The 22,020-nt window shown below is 36.8% G+C and overlaps 2 protein-coding genes across 3 annotated transcripts in view; one reads left to right on the top strand and one right to left on the bottom strand.

Moving 5' to 3' along the window:
- The window catches only part of LOC147279844 (RNA helicase family protein), a 31,887-nt gene extending 28,413 nt beyond the window's left edge, over positions 1–3,474 (bottom strand). For both annotated transcript variants that reach the window (XM_086251382.1, XM_086251383.1), the window contains exons 1-5: positions 3,115–3,474; positions 2,825–2,930; positions 2,527–2,717; positions 1,677–1,730; positions 6–156 (exon numbers count right to left, since the gene is read on the bottom strand). In XM_086251382.1, the coding sequence (XP_086107508.1) occupies positions 6–156; positions 1,677–1,730; positions 2,527–2,717; positions 2,825–2,930; positions 3,115–3,384 (772 nt within the window). In that variant the 5' untranslated portion in view covers positions 3,385–3,474. The remainder of the gene's footprint in view (positions 1–5; positions 157–1,676; positions 1,731–2,526; positions 2,718–2,824; positions 2,931–3,114) is intronic.
- A 14,050-nt stretch (positions 3,475–17,524) lies between these two features.
- On the top strand, positions 17,525–21,492 carry LOC147279843 (uncharacterized protein At5g49945). The gene is made up of 3 exons (XM_086251027.1): positions 17,525–18,643; positions 20,735–20,938; positions 21,030–21,492. Exons 1-3 carry the CDS (start codon positions 17,588–17,590, stop codon positions 21,258–21,260), a joined length of 1,491 nt encoding a protein of 496 aa, XP_086107153.1. The 5' UTR covers positions 17,525–17,587; the 3' UTR covers positions 21,261–21,492.
- Positions 21,493–22,020: the final 528 nt, after the last annotated feature.

The raw sequence follows: 22,020 nt of genomic DNA, 5'->3' as shown, positions 1-22,020 counted from the left end.
TCAACCTAGAGCAGACAACTCTTGCTTGATATTGCGGATAATTCTGCCTGCCTGTTCCTGGCTTTTCTTGTCCCCTTTTTGCTTCGCTTTTGCAGCTTCCAACCGTGCAGCATGATACTCTTTGGCGATAACATCATAAGACTTTGGTTTAAAGACCTATTAAAATGTTATGTTTGGGCAGAACTGTTAGTATTATAATTGACAGAGCAGCTTGTAATACACTTTACACCAGAAAATCTCACAAATGTTTCTCAAAGTACAAAAAACAAGCTCCTTCAGGACCCAAGAAATACACTATAAAATGCTGCATCAAATGAACAATAATTCTTACAAAAAGATCAGTTAGAAAAAGAAAATAATATTGATGGAAATGGAATGTCTGATGCGAATTTTTTTTTCAATTATGAGGCAACAAATCTATTTATATTAGAAATATCTACATGACTGACAACAATAACAATAAAGGTCAAACAGTAAAACCAATAATAATATGCTAAAGACACATGTTTCCAACACTCCCCCTCAAGTTAGAGCAAATATTTCCACCAAGTCAAGTTTGCTCTGATGATGGAACAAAGGCACAAACAATAATACCAAACAAAACTTCTTTCGAATAAAGTGAATATCAACCTCAATGTGCTTTTGTCCTCATGTAGAACAGAAAATGAAGCAAGCATAATGGCAAACTTGTTATAACATATAACGTAGGATGAGTCTGTCATTGAAATTCGCAGCTCATCAAGAATGGATCGAAGCAATAAGATCTCATAGGTTCCTTGACTTCATCACTTCCTCCTTTAAAACATCCCAACATCTCTGAAACAGTAGCATAGGAAAGCCATCTGGTCCTGGCGCTTTATCCTTGCAGCATTCAAGCACTCCCTTCCTAACTTTGTCTTCCAACCAGCTTGCTCTAACCTACTTATTGTACTCCAATTTAGACCTTCCACTCCCCAATTTACCTCTCCCAAGCTTGAGTACAAATTTTAAAAAAATAAATAATAATAAATGTCCATCTCAATCAGACCTGCATCTTCAAAACAGCCCTTCCAACTTCAAGCTTCTCAATGAAGTCTATTTTCCTCCGTCCATTAGTCATCCTATGGAAAAACTTAGTATTCCTATCACCCCTTTCGACCTATCCAGCTTTGCCCTTTTCCACCAAAATAATTTTGTTTTCATAAGAAACAAAAACAAATCATCATTGTACAAAAATCATAGAATAGTGGACAAGATATCCACCAAATCATCGTAGATGAAGTTTCTGTTATTTTGCATGATTGGAGAGCTGCGGTTGGGTAGGGTTGGTTTGGGTCTATCGAGTGATGTAGGAAATTGATAGAGTTGCAAGCTTTGTTTTGCCACCAAAATATTTCTTCTATGAAAACCAATTCATCAAATTTCCTCAATCCCCAAAATTAGCAGTAGATTTTATGAATTGGTTTTTAGAGAAGTACTTTGGAGTCCCGCCTGCTATTGCTCACTGTTGCAAAAATCTCTCAGCCACAAAATTCCTTCAATCCCTTTGGACAAGTTATCTCTCACCATTCAATAACTATAATGTCATTGCATCACTACTTAATTAGAGAGAGAGAGAGCTAACAAAGCATACCAATCATTTACTAATGCAGAAAAATGAAAATAACTTAAAGTAACAAAAAGAAAAATGAAAATACCTTCTCAGCCGAAACTTCATAGGCTGCATCATCTTCCCACGTTCTTGATTCATCCTGAAAATCATTAGCTTCTCTATTACATAAGCATTGAGAGTATTACCAGAAAAATACAAATAGACCAATATGTTTAGCATAAGTCAACACATATTTCTTTGTAAAATTTATAAAAGGTTGCAAATCAAGGATTACATAAATTTATCAATATATTGTAAGATAAATGAGATCCACAGTATAAAGACGTGATCCACAGTACAAATTTATCATAAAACGTATGGGCAATGTAGAAAGACGTGATCAACAGTTTCCTCCCCTTTTTTACACATTATACTTCTAACGGATATTGAGATGTGCTGAAACACAGTTTTTCATGTTATTATCACAATTCAGTAGGAAAACTTAGCAGTAGACATCTATAAGGACGCTTCATTTTTAGTACCAAAGGAATAGTTGCGGAGACTCCAACAATATAATTGTACGTGTATAATCAACCAATGGATAGAAAGTGAATAAACTATCAACTATACTTAACTCAAGCTTGAAGAGACTTCTGTAACTTTTCTTCCTTTCTAATAATAAAGTATGTGTTTCTTATCCAAAAAAAAAAATAGTATAGAAAGAGAAATCTATCAACCTCCTCTTTGATTCCTTACACCTTAAAATGAAAACAATAAATTTCAATGTCATGCCTCAGTTCCCAACTAAACAAGATGCCAAGCCATGTTCACAAATACATAACCAATAATAAATATAGAAGTTGGAAAAGTTTGCGAGCTGCTTTCAGTAGTCACTTGTTTATATAATTCCCAAAAGAGGTGAATCTGTTAGTGTGTCTATCAGTCTATCTATGTACCTCTTCTTGTTGCTCGACATATCGTTTGATCCAATCTGCCTGAGACGGTTGACATGAATCAAGAGTCTTATCATCCAACTGCCCCTTGGTTCTAATGGAAATTCCCGGAGCATCCTCATCAATCTTAGTAGACTTATCCACCGAGGGAGTCCAGTCATCCCGAGAAGTCAATACAACACCAACGGACCCACCTGACACATTGCATTTTTATACGGACGTACATTTACAATCGACTTCCATGCCCAGCATAACACATTTACAACAGTAATCCATTACATTCAGAATAGTTTAAATGTACCTCCATCGGTATGCAGATTAGTCCCACTAGAAAACTTCAGTGGAAGGTCATTACCAGGCAAATTTAAGCACAACCAGTCTATCGCAGCCTCAAATGTAGCACCCTCCTACTCAAAACAATGCCAACAAGCTACTGAGTTTGAAACATGCATAAGCAAAGTAGCAGAAGCGATAGCACAATGGGAATTTCAATTAGTATAATTAGTATACAAAATTTATTTTCTTTTGCTTCTTTTTTCTTTTCTCAGTGTCCAAACAGGGGATGAAACTGAATATATAGATTAATGTTACCTTGAGAGCAGAGAGAGCGAGTTCAATTTGATCATTGGTAAAGCCTTCGCAGGAGAGCTTCTCGTAGACGGCTTTGAGCTTCTTGGCCTTCTGTGCCTTGGAGAGCGACTCGTCGACCGGAGCCGCTGGCGTGGAGGAGCGGCTCGAGTTGAGCAGGAGCCGACGGAGCCGGTTCTCGTTCTCTGCCGAAATCTGGAGCCTGGGCCCCGACGACGGCGTCGTTTTCGGTTTGTTGTTCTGCTTCGTCGTCTGCTTCTTCTTCGGAGCCATTTTTTCGTTCTTCCTTGTTTGTTTCTTTTTAAGTTTTCCAATTTTCGAAGAAACTGACGACGGTCCAAAATTCGTGAGAGGGGCCGTGCATAGTGTCACGGTCCGCCCTTTAGAGCTGTGCTTCGGTGACGTTAATATGAAATATAGAGGGCCAAATGCCAAGAGAATGGCATCCGTTTGGCGAAGAGTGGCCGGGTTGCGCGCGTGGAAGGGTAATTTCATAATCTGACTGTTTCGGGGTCTTTCGGTTGGAATTTCGGAAATCTAAAATTTCCGGTAAATCCAGGAGGTCGAAACGAGTCCAACGCAACTGACGGTTCGTCATTCGGAGTTCGGATGAATTAATTATGGCCAATTATGACTCCTCGCGCATGTTGATGTTTCTTCCTGTTTTGTAGAGAAAAGCATAAAATGCTCTTTAGGGGGAGACATGGTGTCAAGCTCTCCACCACCCCCGACGCCCACACCCATGAAGCGTTAAGCGAGCTACTCTAGGAACCTGAGGGGACCTAGAGGGCGGGCACATGACTTCCAAAGGGCTGTCATGTGTCTCTGTGGGACAGGAGGTCCCACGGATAGTACAAGCGAGTGGGAGTGCTTGTATTGCGCTGGGCACACGCACACGAGGCTACAAGGGGAATTTCCTTATGCCGCGCCGTATGCACATCACGCCAACTAGATGTGAACTCCCGGAGACTTCATGGTGCTCATTGGCCATGTAGTACTCAACGAGGGTATCGGCTTAGGTTCGACCATGCACAATACATGATGTTTGCAGGCACGGGAAGGGCGACCCCGTGCCAACGAGAGAAAGCTAATGTGGGGCATCGGAGAAGAGTTGCTCACTCGGGTGGCATGCTTGCAAGTTGGCTTGCATGTTCAACTCGAGGAAAGGACTATGGGCGCGAGCTAGCCCTTAGTGCCAGGACAAATGAGATGTGGGAACAAAGTAAGACCCGACATGTGAGAATGGAATGCCGGCGTCATAAGAACCTATCGATCGGGCGAGTGTCTTGGCTAAGAACCTTGGCACAAAGAAGCAATTGTATAGTCGCTGTGAGCGAGACTCGAGATGAGTAGTTCTTGTTGGCAAACCTCAAGAAGGTAACGAATGGGTCGAAATCTTGAAAAGAGTAAAGAGAAAAGATGGCTGGCCTTGATTCAGAGGAATTTTGGCGCCGCACGGACAAATTCCGCTGCGTAAAAAGTGAGCCCGTGACACATAGCTTGGGTGCTAAGCATGACGAGTCCTTAAATGATGACGTGGCGTACCTTATTAATCCGCAATCGAAATTTAATTCTTTCAAAGTAAAAAGTTGGATTCTAATTTTTGTGTTTATTAATTATATGAAAATAAAAACACAAGTGAGACCTATATGATATCAGAAAGAGTGAGGCTATGCATACCACCCTTAGCTGCTGAGTTGACCACCCTAACATATTTTTTCCAACTCTTTTCCTATTTTACCCTTTATTGCAAAAACATGATAAAATTACCTAGATTCATTCGGTGGTCATCTACCGAAACATCCACTAATGTTTGGCAGATAAGTGTCGAATAAATACAAATATTTCGACAGATAACTGTCGAATGCCTTTTTTTATTTCCATTCGGTAGTTATCCACCGAATAATTCACCAATGTTCAGCAGATAACTGTCGAATAACCATAAATATTTCGGTAGATAACTGTCGAATGATTAGACGAACAAAATTAAAATTTTTTGTTTTAAGGGTAAAATTGAAATTTTAAAATAGGGTGGTCAACTCAGCAATTTAGAGTGGTCAGAATAAAACTAGCCTATCAGAAATCTAATTCTGTATTTTGAAATAATGGGATTATTGGGTTGGGGTAGTATTCTGATTACTTATTTTGGAGGAATTCAATTCCTTATTTTTTTTGTCATTATACCCTCGCATTATTAACTAGTATATAAAATAATTTATTTAGAACTAGAGCATTTTAGTAATCAAATGCCCAAATGATATTATTCATACTTTGATTCCAAATAATTTAGTAAACAGCTTCAATGAGAATCTAATTTCTCCTTAATCCAATTTTTCATCGATTCAATTCCTCCTAACGCGATTACGCACTAGTTTAGTAAACTGCTATATGCACACCTATTAATTTTTCACCAGTCACCACACACCCATTTTCCATTACACATCTTTATTTCTTTTTTATTTTTATAATCTCATTACACACCCTAATATTTCCAAAAGCTCACACTACACTAAAAAAACTCAATAACATAGCCCAAGACCCACCCCGTCTGCAGCTTGCCTCTTAATTGCCAAACTCCACCACCTCGTCATCAACGAGGTAGAGCGTTTCCTCTTCTTTCTCTCTGTCTCTCTTTCTCTTTCTCTTTATCTCTCTCTCTCTTTGCACCCATCCTGTCGAACTAAAAGGGAGGTCGGTGACCATGCCGGCCTCTAGATCGAAAGTCAATCACGTCCAATATAAGGAGAAAGAGATAGATATAGAGTGAAAGGGAGAGAGAGAGAGAGAGAGAGAGAGAGAGAGAGAGAGAGAGAAAGAGAATGAAGGCGTTGGCGGCGTGGGGCTTGACCACCGGTGACGAGGGCAGTGGTGAGGTGGTAGGATGCCGACAAAGGGTGGCTAGGTTCTAGTTTTGATTTTTTTGTTTTTTTTGTTTCATTCAAAAAATCTCTTTATTTTTTTTTAAATAATAACTGCTATTCTTTATTATCTTTTGATATTGGGTGATATTTGTCTCTTTCTCATTACAACCATTAAAGCCTCGTTTGGACAACAGGACAAGACTACACAGACAGAGACAAGACTGTATAGTATGGAGTTATGGACAGGACAAGTCAGGACATGATTGGACTATGAAGAGTTTTGTCCCATGTTTGGTGCAGCACTGGACTAGACTGTTAGTAAAAAAATTTATTTAAAAAATATTTTAATTTTTTCAAATAGACAATGTTAAAAATTTTAAAACTATTTAATTAAACATTATACAACTTCAACATTCTCTTGATGATTATCATCAATATCATCATCATGTTCTACAAATTGATGAAAAATTAAGCCCCTTCATGCAAAATAAAAGAACAAAAAATGTGAGGTTCAATAGTTTATAACATGGAACCAAGCCTCCATATCTCAACCACGAACACTATGCTCTCTAATGAGTGTCCGAACATACTTATCTCTATCCTCAAAATCCACTACAACATTATTTGGCAAAGGCAACCAATCTTTTTTGGTAGAAATAGATGCAATTGACACTGTTTTTAGTCTGTATTGCCCATTGCCACCCTGCAGTCACCATAGAGCATGTTGGAGGTTGGTGTTGGGGTGGCAAGGGAGCTAAGGCCACCCACATGTAGAAATGGTGGAAGCTTCTGCTAAAAGCTGTCATGACAGTCTGCAAGAATGCTCCTCACCAATACTGCAGTTAGTTGGTTTCACTTTTTCACCATATCTAATAAGGTTGCTATATTGGTGGAGGATTGATATTATTAAATAATGATATGTCACGAATTCTTCTACTATCTTGTTAAAAGTGGGTTAGGTAGCTCACTAATTCCAATAGTAGCTTGTTGCATTCACACATTCTTGGTATTAATTTCTGATTTGGTTTAGTAATTAAATGTCATTCAGCATGCAAAAAAAAAAAAAATGCTTACTAATTAATAGTAATGAATTTTCATGTAACCTCAAAGTAACACTACTAATTAATAAATTGCTCATAAAATCTGAAAACACATACTTGAACCGAATGTAATTGGCATTACACATATATATCAGTTGAAACCTAAATTACAAATCATTCTATTAGTTTCCTTCAACATTCTTACAACTAGAAACATTTAAAACAATTAAATTTGATCAAGCAACAGCTCCAAACCCGCTACAAAATACGTAGATACCCTGCCAGTTTTCACAAAAATATGACCAAGCTTTCACCATCATTATCATCCCCTTCAAGATCCCCCTTCACGAACTGAAGATCCTTCAATACCATCAATCTCACAAAACTACAAAATGAAATTTCTTTAATTATACCACCAAAATAAGTATAGAAATGCCCCGATAATTATCAAGAGTGTACCTTAAACATGGAACTTTATCCTCTTGATTTGTTGCTGCTTCAATAGTAACTCCCTCTGCTTCAAGAACACCATTTACAAGTCATATAATGCATATCTGTTAAATTTACTGATGTGTTCACTCGTTTTTTAGCCAAGGTTGGCCAAAAGCAATACTTTGGTCCATTTTCGTGTAAGTGCGGGGCGTGCCACCGTCAAGCCAAGTTTTGGCTCGATCGAAATGTGATAATGATTGTGTTGAGTAACTGTGCCTAAATTGATTCTTATCAAGCGATTGATCGGTCAAGTTAGGAACCACTCTTGGCGTTGGTTCTTTTCTAGCCTCGGGGACAAGGCTCTTAAAGGCCTAGTCGGAATCGGAATCCGACTCACTAGTTTGCCTTCTTAGAATTACGTGATCGAACTCGTGCACAAAGTGGTGCAAATGTCCAAGCAAAATAAAGAAATATAGAAAACAAAAATATAATGAAACTTAATACAATTTTGACCAACCAAGTTAACTTCAAGATTCAAAGAAACAATGAAAATAACAGGCATTAGATTAAGGACGAATAAAAGAAAAATTGCATTAAAGTTGAAATAAAGACAAACAAAGTTGCATGAAAAGTAAAGAATAAAAATAAATTGATACCACAAGCCTTTGGGAAGGGTGATGGCAGAGCTACAAACCTAGCAAACTAGAACTATTGAAAACCTAAAAGCACCTTGAACAGTAGCAACTAAATAAAATCGAAAGCAAAAGAACTTTGAGAGATTCTTGAGAGCTTGAGAAATTTGTGAGTTGATTGTTGTGTGTTGAATGTCTTTTTTTCTCTTCTGAATGCGTTTATATATAAGGGTTAGGATAACAATGAATCATTACTTGGCCCGGAATTCCCTCTAGACTCCTTGTACGGATGAGATTTGAACTCTCTTTAATTTAGGATTCAACCGGATTCTTCCTTGATAACCACGTGATCTTGAGCATTGATGGTCGATGGTCGATGAGAATCCTTTCCAAATTTGAACTCTTTACTTGGACGGAATTCTAGCTTAAGTAGAACTTCTTGGTGGATGAGAAATCCTTATGTGACTTGGGTAGAGCCATTATTGGCTAAGAAATTTCATCAAGAAGCTTTCGGGCTTGATCAAACTCTTTGAGGCTTTAAGCTTAATAAAAATCGGCCCAAATATTAAGACCCAAACTTAATTAAAAAATTAAAATAAAATGAAACGACCCAGCCTCAAAACTAGGCTGGAACCACCTCTTTTTATTTTTTATACCCAATAATAAAACTGCCCAGCCCATTTTTATCTTCGATTGGACCGATTTCGTTATTTTAAATACATAAACCCGGCCTCGAACTAGGCTGGAACTATTTTTCTTTGCTTGAAATTATACATGGCCTAGCAAATTGCATTTAGATGAGCCAACTCATTCTATAAAAACATGAGAAAGAGATGATCCAACCTCTAAATAGGCCGGAATCACTCTTTTATTTGATACGACATAATGGATTGAGCCACTCAATAAAATATTTTGGCCTTTTACTCACGCAAGTCGAGCCACTTTCATGATCCCTCGCCAAAATCCGGCCTCCTCTAGGCCTTTGAAGCCACTTCATAAAATATTTTCGCCCAACCTCTTGTAGGCATTTTCTCCCAGCCTCATGTAAAGGGTGAACAACACTTTTGAAACCAAGGGCAGGGTAGCCCGAATAGATTTTAATTGATCACTTTCATCATGCTCACAAGGTTGGGCGATCAACATGGTTGATATTTGGGTGAAATAATCACGAAAAGAGATTGGCGATCAAATCATAAAAAATAGGGAAATAAAGTTGTTCGGGTTATATAGAAGGTATTTGGGTGTGAAAAATGATAGAATAGTTAGGTAGATGGAAATAATGGGAAAAAAACAATCCAGGCCAATCATAGGATATTTTGTGAGTGGAAGTAGCCTGGAAAGCCTAGAAGAAATTTTAGTAAAAAAAAGGAGAGAAAAGAGGCTGAACAAAATAGGAAGAAGGAGGCCGGACAAAACAAGAAGAATGAGGCTGGACAAAATATTTATAGGCTTTGGGTGACCAACTTCTATGTCTCTTTTTCAAAATAGTATGGGCCCACTTAAAAATAATACCACTTTTTGTTCTTTAAAAATATGTATTTGGCTAGGCACAATATATATATACATACAAAAATGCTCTAAAACTAACATGTTAGTAAGATAATACGGTGCTAATCACCTTTTTGGGCCCACTACACAATGTAATCTCATAATCGAAACCGTTCATATTTTAGGTCTTTATTCAAAGATCAATCTTGCAAAAAATCAACCAAATTAGAAATCATTTAACCATTTGATTATCATTACAATCATTTCATATTTTATTGAAAAACTTGTGTTCGTCCATTTACATGAGCACAATTAGCTTGCTAATAGTTGACTAAACAATTTCTGATTTTTTTGACTTTTTGCAAAGATGATTTTTGAATGAAAATCTAAAAAATACACGGTTTGGATCATGAGATTATATTATGTAGTGGGCTGAAAATGATGGTTAGTGTCGTATTATCTTACTAACTAGTTAGTTTTAGAACGCTCCTTTATATACATATACTCTTAAGCTAAATATCTAACATACATATATATAATATATATATGTATGTATACTATATATATGTATAATATATATTAGTGCATGAACATAAAAGCCACGCCACTTACTGCCATCTCTTTCAATTGCATGTATATATATATGCAATGTGATTAATGTCACTGCCAATCTTCTTTTGTACTGTACATACACACACACACACACACATATATATATATATGCACTCCACACACACGGGTAGCCAAAATCCAATTGGCTTTGGCACTTATCAAGTCAACTATTCCTCCCTCTCTCCTTAATTTCATGAAGTACCACTGCAGCCATTATTTTCAAATTTCCTTTACTTCACATAGGTATCACTGCAACCCCTTCTTTTCAATGATTTCTCTATATCAAATCAACAACAAAGCACATTCCCTAGCAGCACAACCATGCTAGTAACATATTTTCTCTCTTGCAACTTGTAATTTTGGGACCCCATAGCAGTCCCTTTGAGCTATTTTAGTTCAAAGAAAACAACGCACGCCAAGTGTTTGATTTTATCCCTCACCTAGGCCTTATTGCTGAAAACTCAATTAAAAGATGTAGGCCGGCTTCTTTATTTTACCCATTCTCTTTTCCGATCATCTTGTCATGGTAAATGCCAATTTATGGCCCAAACAGATAAACAAACTTTTTTGTTGTACTTATGTAGAATTAACCAACAACAATACTTAGGGCCCGTTTGACGCTGCTTCTTAGAAGCGCTTATAATTAGTAGTGTTTTTGTTAGAAGCGCTTCTACTCATAAGCACATATAAATTTTTATAAAAATTTCAAGTGCTTCATGCAAAAGCACTTGGAAGTGTTTCTTGAGGAAGCACCTAGTAGATGTTTCTCAAAAAACCACTTAAAAACACTTTTATAACCCAAAAACATTTTTATTTATTTCTGTCAAACGCAACCAAAATCGCTTTTACTAATCTGAAAGCCCTTTTGCCAATTCTAAAAGCAGTGTCAAACGGGCCTTTAGCTATTGTGCATCATCTAAAATCTACACAAATATATACATCAATATATAAACCATGCAATGTTGAATGTTCCATATTGATGTAAGACAAGAAGTAGATTCAAAGCTTGTGGATCAGACCTCTCCCCAGAGGACCGAACCTCCAGAAACTCACCATTGAAGCCATGAAGCTGAGGACCAGACCTCCAGAACCTTCAGCAGCTCCCAGCTTCACCATGAAGATTGGACCTCTCCCAGCAAAATCTAATATTTCATATTCCTTTTATTTTTTAGTCTCATAATTTACTACGAAATTAAGTGTTTGTTTATAACCACAAAATCATAAGGAAATTTATAAAACATAAATAAATATAAACATATCTAAAAAATGAAAAAACCAAAAAAACCAAAAAAAACATATTCACAACAAAATATAAACAGATCAACTCTCAAACTTTTGTTCATAAGAAGAAAGCTCGCTTTTCATTGTCCACAACATGACTCAAACTCAGTTCAACTAGGATGAATGTCTCTTAGAAATTAGGGATCTTGGATAGGGCAGAAATTAGGGTTCATGGTGGGTCTCACCAGAAATTCTTCATATCCTCCTTCGGGTGGTCCAGAGGATGTTCTTAAGATGATGATGATGGCGACAGTAGAAACGACTTTGAAGATAGAAATTCTTCAAAGCTCCAAATCTGAAAGGAAACAATGAAACATAATAGTTACAACCTAAACTTTTCTCTAAACACCAAATCTACAAATTGTAATAATTTTCAAAATCCTGAAACCCTAGAAGAAAATTTCATGATTTGAGAGAGAAAGAGAGAAAATGTTTGTTTACCGGTGCATGTCCTCTAAGTTGTATCCATGGAGAATGTAGGAGAAAAGATCTTGGGACATAGCAGTGAGAATGTGAGAATCCATGTTTCCATTGGGTTGTTGAGCAATCAAAAGGCAAGGATAGAAAGAGGAGGAAGAGACTAGTTGATTGAGGTCCATGTCACCGGTGTTGGCAGCTGGACGACGAAGAGATGGTCGGAGAGAGCTCACAACAGAGGAGAGAGAAGAGAGAGAAAGAGAAGGGGGGTGTGCAACTGCTTTAAGACTAAAATGAGAAGAAAAATGTTGAAGTTAGGTCTTTATAAACAAACCCTATTTGACGAATTTACTAAATTGCCCTTTAGAAGCCACATGACACACACCTATAAGCTATAGACTAACTAGAAGAACTAATAACCACAATCACTGAAAATACAGACACGTGTACAATTCAGCATAGCCATGAAGCAAAGGACCGGACCTCCACCTTAAGGACCTGACCTCCAGGAAGTTAACATGAAGCTGATGACCGGACCTCCAGAACCCCCAGCAGTCAGCACATTTTCTGAAAAGCATATTGTCTCCATCTACACAACAAATGGGTGTAGCAGGTGCTTTCTCATTCATTCACAGCCCAAGCACAAAGAGGAACCACAATTTCTGAAAAAACCCAAGTCCAGGTGCCACAAACATGAATAACGGTAACCATAGAAGCAAAAAAACTCATGAATTTCCCCCACCTATGCGCAACAACAGTGGAAGGATTGAACCCCAGTTATTTGGCAATAAACAACCTAAAGGGAACCCACTTTCCGATGGTGAATGGAGGAGAAGCAACCCCTTAATTTGGGGATTTGAACCGATCGGCACTTTCTGGCATAGTGTTGACATCCATCGATGTTGGATCCCGTTTGGTTTGGGGGTGGGAAGAAAGAGATGCTGCCACTATATAGGGAAACCCAGTAATGGTTTAGCCACTAGGAGCAACCAAACAAAAAATTAAACTTCTTTTTGAACTCTTTTTTTTAGTTTAAATTAACTAAATTCCTTTTTTTAGTTTAAATTATTGGAGTGCCACAATTTAATCAACTAATCAGAATCATTAGTTGAATATGCAATCACTGTTCATGTCAGACTTAATAATGTAATCACTAATAATTAACATTAGTGAACATCCACATTAGCAATTGGCACCTCCCCAACTTTGGTGGAAATCATTGGAGGGCTTTCAAATTATTGTACTGATCATGCAATGACTTGAACACAAATGCTTTTGTTGAATCCGCAAACAAGGTCAATATATAATTGGATATGAACTCAAATAGGAAGCCTCATCCTTTTTAGATCATCTGCTATGATATCCTCAATGCGATCCTTCAAACTATCAGCGAGTAGTTGCATTTTGATGTCAAAATTCTCATTCATGGTTTGAAATGCATCCACATTTCTCCCTAAACTATCAAGTATCTTGTCGGATGGTCTTACCCTTTTCCTACTTGAAGATGTGGACTGGGTGTGACTTGTATATTGGGTAGGTTTGTCAGCATACAACCCAATGTCAAGAATGTTGCTTTCAACGTCCATATCATCATGCATAATCATATCTCTAGAAGTTTGAGACGATTTTCCACTTGCAAGATCATTACCAAAAATGTTATGAAATCTCTCAAACATATGATAACGCTTGCCTCTCCACCCATGTGCATCTTTATGAGTACTCTTGACTAGTCTACAAAATATGAATAAAAGATTTAATTGAGTGGCGTGCTCATAATTTTGAAGCATGTTGCTAAAAAATGTATCAATTAATGTGCATTGAACATGGGCAAGATGATATGAGAAAATGACAGTTAGCCGTTGAGAAATATATTATCACCAAGACTAGCTAAACCACCTGAAGCATACCAGATGCCAAAAACCAACCACATGTCAAGTGAGTTCAAGAAGCATATATCGAGTCCAGAATTAATATATCTGGTCTCATCCAATCATTCATCTAATTGCATTGATACTTCTGAAAAAAGTCCTAGGTGGCACATGAAATGATAGAAGGAAATATATAATTCAACATATACAATAGATATATTTGTATTCATACATGCATGTAAGCTTGCCACACATCATCGTTATCAACCACCACACACTTCATCTCATTACTCTAAGAAAACCCACCCACTTTGGTTCACCATGTCAAAAATAAGAGCATTTTTCTACTTCATTTTTTTTATTTTGGATTATATATGTGGGTTAGCTTTAATTATAGTATATATGTATGGGATCATTTTTGCTATTTTTTTTCTTTCTATTAAAGCATTTGTACTAGTTTTGAATGAACCGGTGTCACAATGTTGGCCACTTGCAACCAATTCCTCAAGGATATTCAACAAAGCCGCTTCTTCTTCATTTGTCCATACATATCTACTACTAGTCATCTAGATCAAAATAAGAGAAAAACCAATAAGAGAAGTGAAATATTCCATATCAATAAGAGAAAAAGAAGAAGATAATAAAAGCATGTATGTTCTTAAGTATTGTCATCATTCGAAAAGCACATAATAAAGTTGTCTGATGCAGTCATGCATGAATGGAACTACAAACAGATATGAGATTTAACTCCTATGATTTTCTGCCAATTAATTGCCTACCTCCCATTCAATTAACTCATGTGATTTTCTATCAACTTCTCCTACCACTAACTTAATTATATATATTATGATTATTATTTTATAGACATTATTATTTGTTTTAATGTCGATGTGCATGTGTCATGCTTAGACCTTATTTGTGGTCCTATACCTAAAAACAATTGATTGTGTTAAATGACAGCCAGACTAAACATATCTTTAATCCTTGATGAATCCTAAACACATTATCAAAGATCAAACTGATTTGCTCTAAGTTTGAATAAGGCTTTTTCAAGCTGCATATGACTATCTTTTGTGTGCACCTTTATAATTCATTACTTCATTTGCTTTAAATAATGAGGATACAGAAAAAAAAAAAATCACAAAATTGATACAACCACACAAATCCTGGTTTGTTTTCCTCCATGTCTCAAACTATAGTGCAACTGAGCCTAATTGCTCAATTTGTCACATATTGTTCAAACCCACATATTCAGATCCCACATATGTAACTTTTTAACCAACAAACAAAATGGTTTCTATGATATCCTTTTTAGCGAAGAACACCAAAAGATAACCCAATAAACATCAGATAATCATAAAAAATTTTAGCAAAATTTGAGTTATCCTAAATTTTAACTTAGCCATAAGGCAATTCCAGATTTATTAGTTCTTACTTTACCAATGACACGATCGAGTGACAATTTCATGGTCAGCTAATGCAGAGTAAATTTTAACCATCTAGGTGAGTAATAGAAACTCTCCAAATAATAGTCAATATCATTAGTTGCCTTAATTTGCCTAGTTTTCCTATAGTGTTACTAGACACTATATGTCTTATAGCAGTAGATGTCATAAAATTGTTGGATCCTAAATTGCTCCAGAATAAATATTGAGAGATTCTAGATATATGCCTCACAAGGTTATTATTAAATCTAGCACTTTATGGTCTATCTTCTTATTTGTAGGATTGTATTGGTACTATTGATGGTGTACATCATGCTTCAATAACTCCAAAAGATCAACTACCATACATTGGTAGGAAATAGTTTGACTCAAAACATAATGGTTGCATGTAATTTTGACATACAGATCATATTTGCATGCCCAGGTTGGGAAGACACTGTGCATAATATAAGGGTATTCATATCTGTTCTACGAAATGACATCTTTAAATTTTCCAAACTTCTAAATGGTAATAACTCAAGTTTGTGCATAATATTGGACTTTCACATCTATAATTTAAGATTATATTATAATAATACATATATTATATTTGACAGAGAAATATTATCTCGTAAATGCGGAGTATTCACAAATTAATGAGTATTTGTGATCATATAAAGGTAAACAGTATTATCATCATGATTTATGTAGCCAACAAATAGTTATCGAGAGGTATTTAACCACACACACTCTTTCCTTTTGAGTGTCATTGAGCGCACTTTTGGAATATGAAAGAAAATGTGGAACATTTTAAGGGACATGCGTTATTATTCATTCAAGAAGCAAGTGAACATAATCATTGCAACCATGGACTTCATAACTACATAAGAAGACATGCCCAACTTAATAGACATTTTCATGAAAGTGAGGATGACCCAAATGACATTCTAAGTGAAGGGGAAACTGAGGTTAATGCACATGAAGAATATCATATTACTAATGGATCTGAAGCACAAGAAATGAAGACACTGAGAAATATATAACATTATTGCAAGTTTAATTTGTGATTTTATAGCTTTTTATAGTTACTTTTTAGCATATTATACATTTTGATATGTAATCTATGGCTATTTTTTCATATTGACCCATATTTATATGATGTATATGATGGTAGATGTACTTTTAATATGAACGTCAACAAGGTCTCTTACGTGGTTTAAACTTTTAATGTCCAAAATTTTTATTTTTGTTTTGAAATTAAAAAAGATGTCTGATGCTAATTATATTTTGATAATTAATTATGGTATATTATTTTTACCATTAATATTATAATACTAGTTATGTTATCCAATTTTTATTGATAATTTATATATAAAAAATAATAGACATACTTATTTAATGATATTTTGTTTTGAAAAATGATAAATGCACTCTAAAATTATCCTCTCCTTCCTTACAAGAGGAGTGCAATTAGTCATTTTTAGAGTACAAATAACAGTTTCCATTGTTTTTAGCAAAATTAATGCTAATATAAATTTTTGGAAAAAAAAATTATAAAAGCAAGCAAAAAAACTTTTTTTTTTTTTTTTCAAATAAATAAGTCCAAAACACATTCCGCCTTACGTTCAATTCAATAATTATAAACGTCCACCACATTTTTACATTAAAATTTATTAAACACTTTAATACTATTTTTGCATTTACAACATTTTTTAAAATATAGTTTAGGACAGTGCTATTCCGACCACCCTAAATTATTGAGTTGACCACCCTATTTTAAAATTCTAACTTTACCCTTAAAACAAAAAATTTTAATTTTGTTCGTCGGGTTATTCGACAGTTATCTACCGAAATATTTATGGTTATTCGACAGTTATCTGCTGAACATTGGTGGATTATTCGGTGGATAACTACCGACTGAAAATGAAAAAGGCATTCGACAGTTATCTGTCGAAATATTTGTATTTATTCGACACTTATCTGCTGAACATTGGTAGATGTTTTGGTAGATGACCACCGAATGAATCTTGGTAATTTTATCATGTTTTTACAATAAAGGGTAAAATAGAAAAAAAATTAAAAAAAATATGTTAAGATAGTCAACTCAGCAATTAAAAGTGGTCTAAATAGCCTCACTCTATAGTTTAACAAACACTATTTTTACTTTAGAACAGTTTTACATTCCAACTAAATTTTTTTGAGGCAATGCCAAACTAGTACGGGTGCCCGATCGTGCAATTTCGTGGATTTTCTTTTTCAAAAAAAGAGAAAAAAACATTGCTTACCCATCGGTTCAAATGACCATAACACCCCCATGGTGACACTCTCGTATCCATCTCCCACATTGAATGTAGTCGTTGATTCCTTTCATTACACAACACTTCCTCCAGCAGAAGCAGAAGCAGAGGCAGCAGCAGCATCATGGCACTCTCTCTGCGACTACACTCCCTCACTCTCCTCTCCATCTTCCTATTCCACTTCCTCTCCCATCTCTCCTTCTCTCCCTCCGCCCTCGCAGACTCCCACTTCGAAGGCTTCGAAGACGGCGACGAAATAGATGAAGACGACTCCTCACTCCCTCTCACTACCACCCATCGTCCATCCCAAACACTCCTCACCACTTCCCAACCCGACCCACCCGCATCTCCGGATCCCTCCCACCCCGACCCGGATCCCAACGCTCTCCCAAATCCGGACCCTCCATCAACCGATCCTCCTAAGCCTTCCTCCACCAGCTTTGAGTACTGGGACGAAGACGAGTTCGAAGGCCTACCCACCCAACCCCAACACCACCCACAACAACAGCAGCAACAACCGCCCCTCGAGAACCCCACAATTACCGAAAATGCCACTCCTTCCTCCGATTCCGATCCCAAACCCTCGACCGAACCGAAATCTCCAACCGGGGCTTCGAGAACGTACACGGTGGAGATCGCGTGCGGAGGGTTCTTGATCGTCTTCATCGTCAATTACTTCACCGGAAAGCGCGTGAACGAGAACATTGCCCTAGCTTGGGCGGCGAAGTTCGCAACGAAAGACACGATTTTCGAGAAGAACTTCAGTCTTCTAGGGGTCGGAGACGGCGACGGCGACGACTCGCCGTTGCTGTTGAAGGAAGGGCAGAACGTGTTCAAGTTCTACGCGAGTGGGCGGAGGTGCTGCCAGGGGCTTCTGGCGACGATGGAGCTGAAGAGCCGCCACGATTTGATCTCCTCGATTTGCAATATTGTGATTCCCAGCAGGGACGAGATCAATTTCGAGGTGTATATGAATGACGACGCCATGGACCACGTGGTTTTCGCCGTGGCGAGGAAGAAGGCGGCCAAAGCCATGCAGAAGGAGGTTAGGGACTTGCAGAAGTTCGCGGCGATAGTGTCGCCGCCTACTGGGAGGAAGTGGGTTGCCGAGGACTTGGCGGTTATCTCCGAGTCGAAGGAGGTGGCTGGGGATTTGATCACTGAGGCTGTGCTTGATCAGGTTGGTTGCTTTTTTATTCGAAACTAATTTGGTTGTGGGTTATGTGTTATTTGGTTTGAGTGTTTAGTTTCTGCTTTGCCCTCTTACATGCTTGAAATGAGTGTGCTTTCAAGTGTTCATGTCTTGATCATATTATGGACTGCATTTCATTTGGTGATTTTGTGTTTGAATGTATCAGGTAGGCTTTATATGCACATATATATCTTTCTGTAGTAATAAGATTCTGTTCTACTGCAACGATAACACTGAACACAATATAAACTACAAAACCAAAAAATCTCAAACCGCTTATCATAACAGTTGTTTTTGGATTCTATGCGAAGCATAGGTTTGAAGGCCCAATTCAATAGGTGAATGATTGAAACACACTAAACATGACAGTACATTATATGATCACTTTGTTGGTGCTTTTGCCAATTGTGTAAGGTTTTTTAACCATTTTGCCTTATTCTTGGTCTGTTTATCTGTTGCTTGCCCACTACTGAATGAACAAGAAGTGCTCTCATGCTGATGCCATTTTTTTCACCACAAGGGTGCTCTGATCTATATGTCATGTTATACGTGGGAATGCATAATTATTACAGAAGCTCTAGATAGGCATTATTTCTCACTTATGGTTAGATATCCTAACTAGATGATGAAGGTGGAATTTATTTTGTTCAGTAAATTATAGTTGCTGAGAATTTCTTTAGTGTGGATGAGAAATTTGTGTATTATTTCCCGTTTATGGTTGGATATCATAATTAGTCTTGATGTTAAGAATTTGTCTAATGCGGATGGAAAATTTATGTATTACTTGTGACATTATTCTCACACACTGTTATATCAAAAGGATGGTTGAGATTTAAAATCTCAATCTCAGCCGTCCTTTAATCTAACGGGGCACAAATTGGGTGCTTCTTTTTAAGTGTGACCCGCTGGCTTTTGAAAATCTCATCCGACTCTTCAATCTAATGGCAGATGAGATATATTCAACCGTGTGCAAATTTCTCATCCGCATTAGAGATTCTATATGGTTGTTATTCACAGTATGCTCTGTCACTACTATAACTTTTATTTCTAATGTAGGGTACATCCCTTGTTGATGCCTTTGTAGGAGAGACAGTGACAATGATAAGCCACCTTTTCTCTCTATCATAATTGCCATAAAAAAGTGTTCCTCTTCCTTAGTTTTATCATTTAATCAAATTTGTTATGGTTTGTTACTTGACTTTCACTCATTTGCTCACTCACTCATTTGCTCACTCACTCACTCACTCACTCACTCTCTCTCTCTCTCTCTCTCTCTCTCTCTCTCTCTCTCTCTCTCTCTCTCTCTCTCTCTCTCTCTCTCTCTCATGTCATTGTTGATTTGCACTTCACAGGTTTCAAATTATAGAAGACAATATTGCCCTAGAACACAACTAATCCCCACTCTTTTCCCTTCAATTAGTCAATCCCCTATCTTAATGTAGTTTTAGCCCAATACCCACTTCAATCTTCCAGATTCCAACCCTGAGAATCTGGATTAACGTTTGAATCTATATTTGCCGGCCAAAAAAAACGAATCTATATTTGCCGGCCAAAAAAAACGAATCTATATTTGGATGACAGGACATGGATACCCTACTTAGCCAGTTCCATTCCCATAACTAGCTGCACTGGGGAAGAAAGGGGTCTTGCATATTTATTTTGCACTTTTATCATTAGTGTTATCTTGTGTGCTAATTGACTTCTATCTATGTAATGCATCGCATGATCAGGTTTCTTGGGAAATTTAAAATCTTATTCACCCATTTCACAACATTCAACTTCATTATGCTTTTAGGCTTTAGCCCTTTAATCTTACTTCTCTTAGGTCTCATTCTGCCTGAATTATTCCTACTGTTTCTTGATTCCTAACATTTACTTTTTAATGCTTGGCTCCTTAATTATCTGATACATTTCTCTACATTCATTCATTTGTTTAGACATGGTGTTCTTCATTCCAGACTCATACTGTTATACGTCATTAGATAAGGATCATTTCTTGGATCAACCTTATTAATGCAGAAACTCTTGTGATATTTGTTACTTTGAGTCCCCCCATATTAATGCATCTTTTATTTGCAGGTTTTTGGTGATAAAGCTTTTCAGAAATTTGGAAAGGGTTTCATCTATATGCATTTTTCAGATCAACATCAAGGCACACAAAAGAAGATGCTGTTGTTCAAGTTTGCCCTACCAGATGCTAATAACATGGCTGATATGACTCGTTTGGTGGCTCTAATACCCTACTATATTGATTTGATTGGGCGGTACAAGCTAAGCAGTCAGGTGGGTCAGCTTCTGGTTATATTGTGGAATTAACTTTAACAAAAATTGCCATATGGTCTTGTTTTTTTAACTCTGATATACGCTAGTGCAGGCTCGATCGAAGACAGAAGCAATTAGATCAAAGGCTGCTCAAGAGGCATACAAAGAACTCCAATATGCTAGGCAAGAAGCCTTGCAAAGAAAGAAGTTAGAGAGGAAAAAGATGATGGAGGAGACTGAGGCTAAGCTCAGTGCAGAGAGTATTCGCAAGAGAGAAGCAAAAGAGCGTGCTCGCCAGATGAAGAAGGCAATGCCTAAAATGAAAATGACCCGTGCCAGCTAATTCTTGAAATGTACTTGTTATCCATTCCCTTACTCTTCCTCTTCATTTTCTTTTTTTAATTTATTCTCATGATATTTTAGTTGGGTCTTGCCTGCCATAAGTTTTGGTTCCGTACCCTTACAGCCTTGTACTGTAATTGTTTGAATTAGCTTCTCTAACATTACAACCTCAGTAGGTTTTGAATGTACCAAAATTCAATGTTGCAGGAACTTTTAGTATTTCTTTGTGGACATTCTTCAAGGCCAGTGGCATTACTTTATCTTTATGGGTTTTGAGTGTACCAAAATTCAAAGCTGCATAAACAATTACAAAGTATTTCTTTACAGAAACGTTCATTGCTATTTTTTTTTTCTCAAAAAATAAAGCTTTTGTTTTTTGGTGATTTGATCATCTGAGTCAGGACTCAATTCTTGTTATTTATGATTTTCTTTTGTGATAGATGATATACATATATATATATATATATATACTGGATAATATATATATTTTGGTCAATGCTGGATAATATATTTCAGGCACACCTTAACGTTTGTGCTTATTTTGTTTACTTGAGATGTAGTTTTGTGATTCTTCGCATGACTTACTGCAATTAGCATGTGGCAATAATTAGTGTTGCTATACACTTGGAAGATAACTGTTCCCTTGAAACTCCATAGGAAACTTTTTGTTTTGCTTTTTTATCGCCATTGGAAACAATTTTCTGGTCAGTCTGGAATCAGTTGTATGTGTACTGCAATTCTTTATCTTTACCCGTACACTT

The sequence above is a fragment of the Dryas octopetala genome, chromosome 7, assembly GCF_963921425.1.
Source record: "Dryas octopetala chromosome 7, drDryOcto1.1, whole genome shotgun sequence".
Lineage (NCBI taxonomy): Eukaryota > Viridiplantae > Streptophyta > Magnoliopsida > Rosales > Rosaceae > Dryas > Dryas octopetala.
This window is presented reverse-complemented; position numbering and strand designations above follow the sequence as displayed.

Bases quoted from the DNA above. Each gene is read 5' to 3' on its own strand.
- LOC147279843 (XM_086251027.1), top strand. From the start codon at position 17,588: ATGGCACTCTCTCTGCGACTACACTCCCTCACTCTCCTCTCCATCTTC. The intron at 18,644-20,734 runs GTTGGTTGCTTT...TTTTATTTGCAG, and splicing joins CTGAGGCTGTGCTTGATCAG to GTTTTTGGTGATAAAGCTTT. The intron at 20,939-21,029 runs GTGGGTCAGCTT...ACGCTAGTGCAG, and splicing joins GGTACAAGCTAAGCAGTCAG to GCTCGATCGAAGACAGAAGC.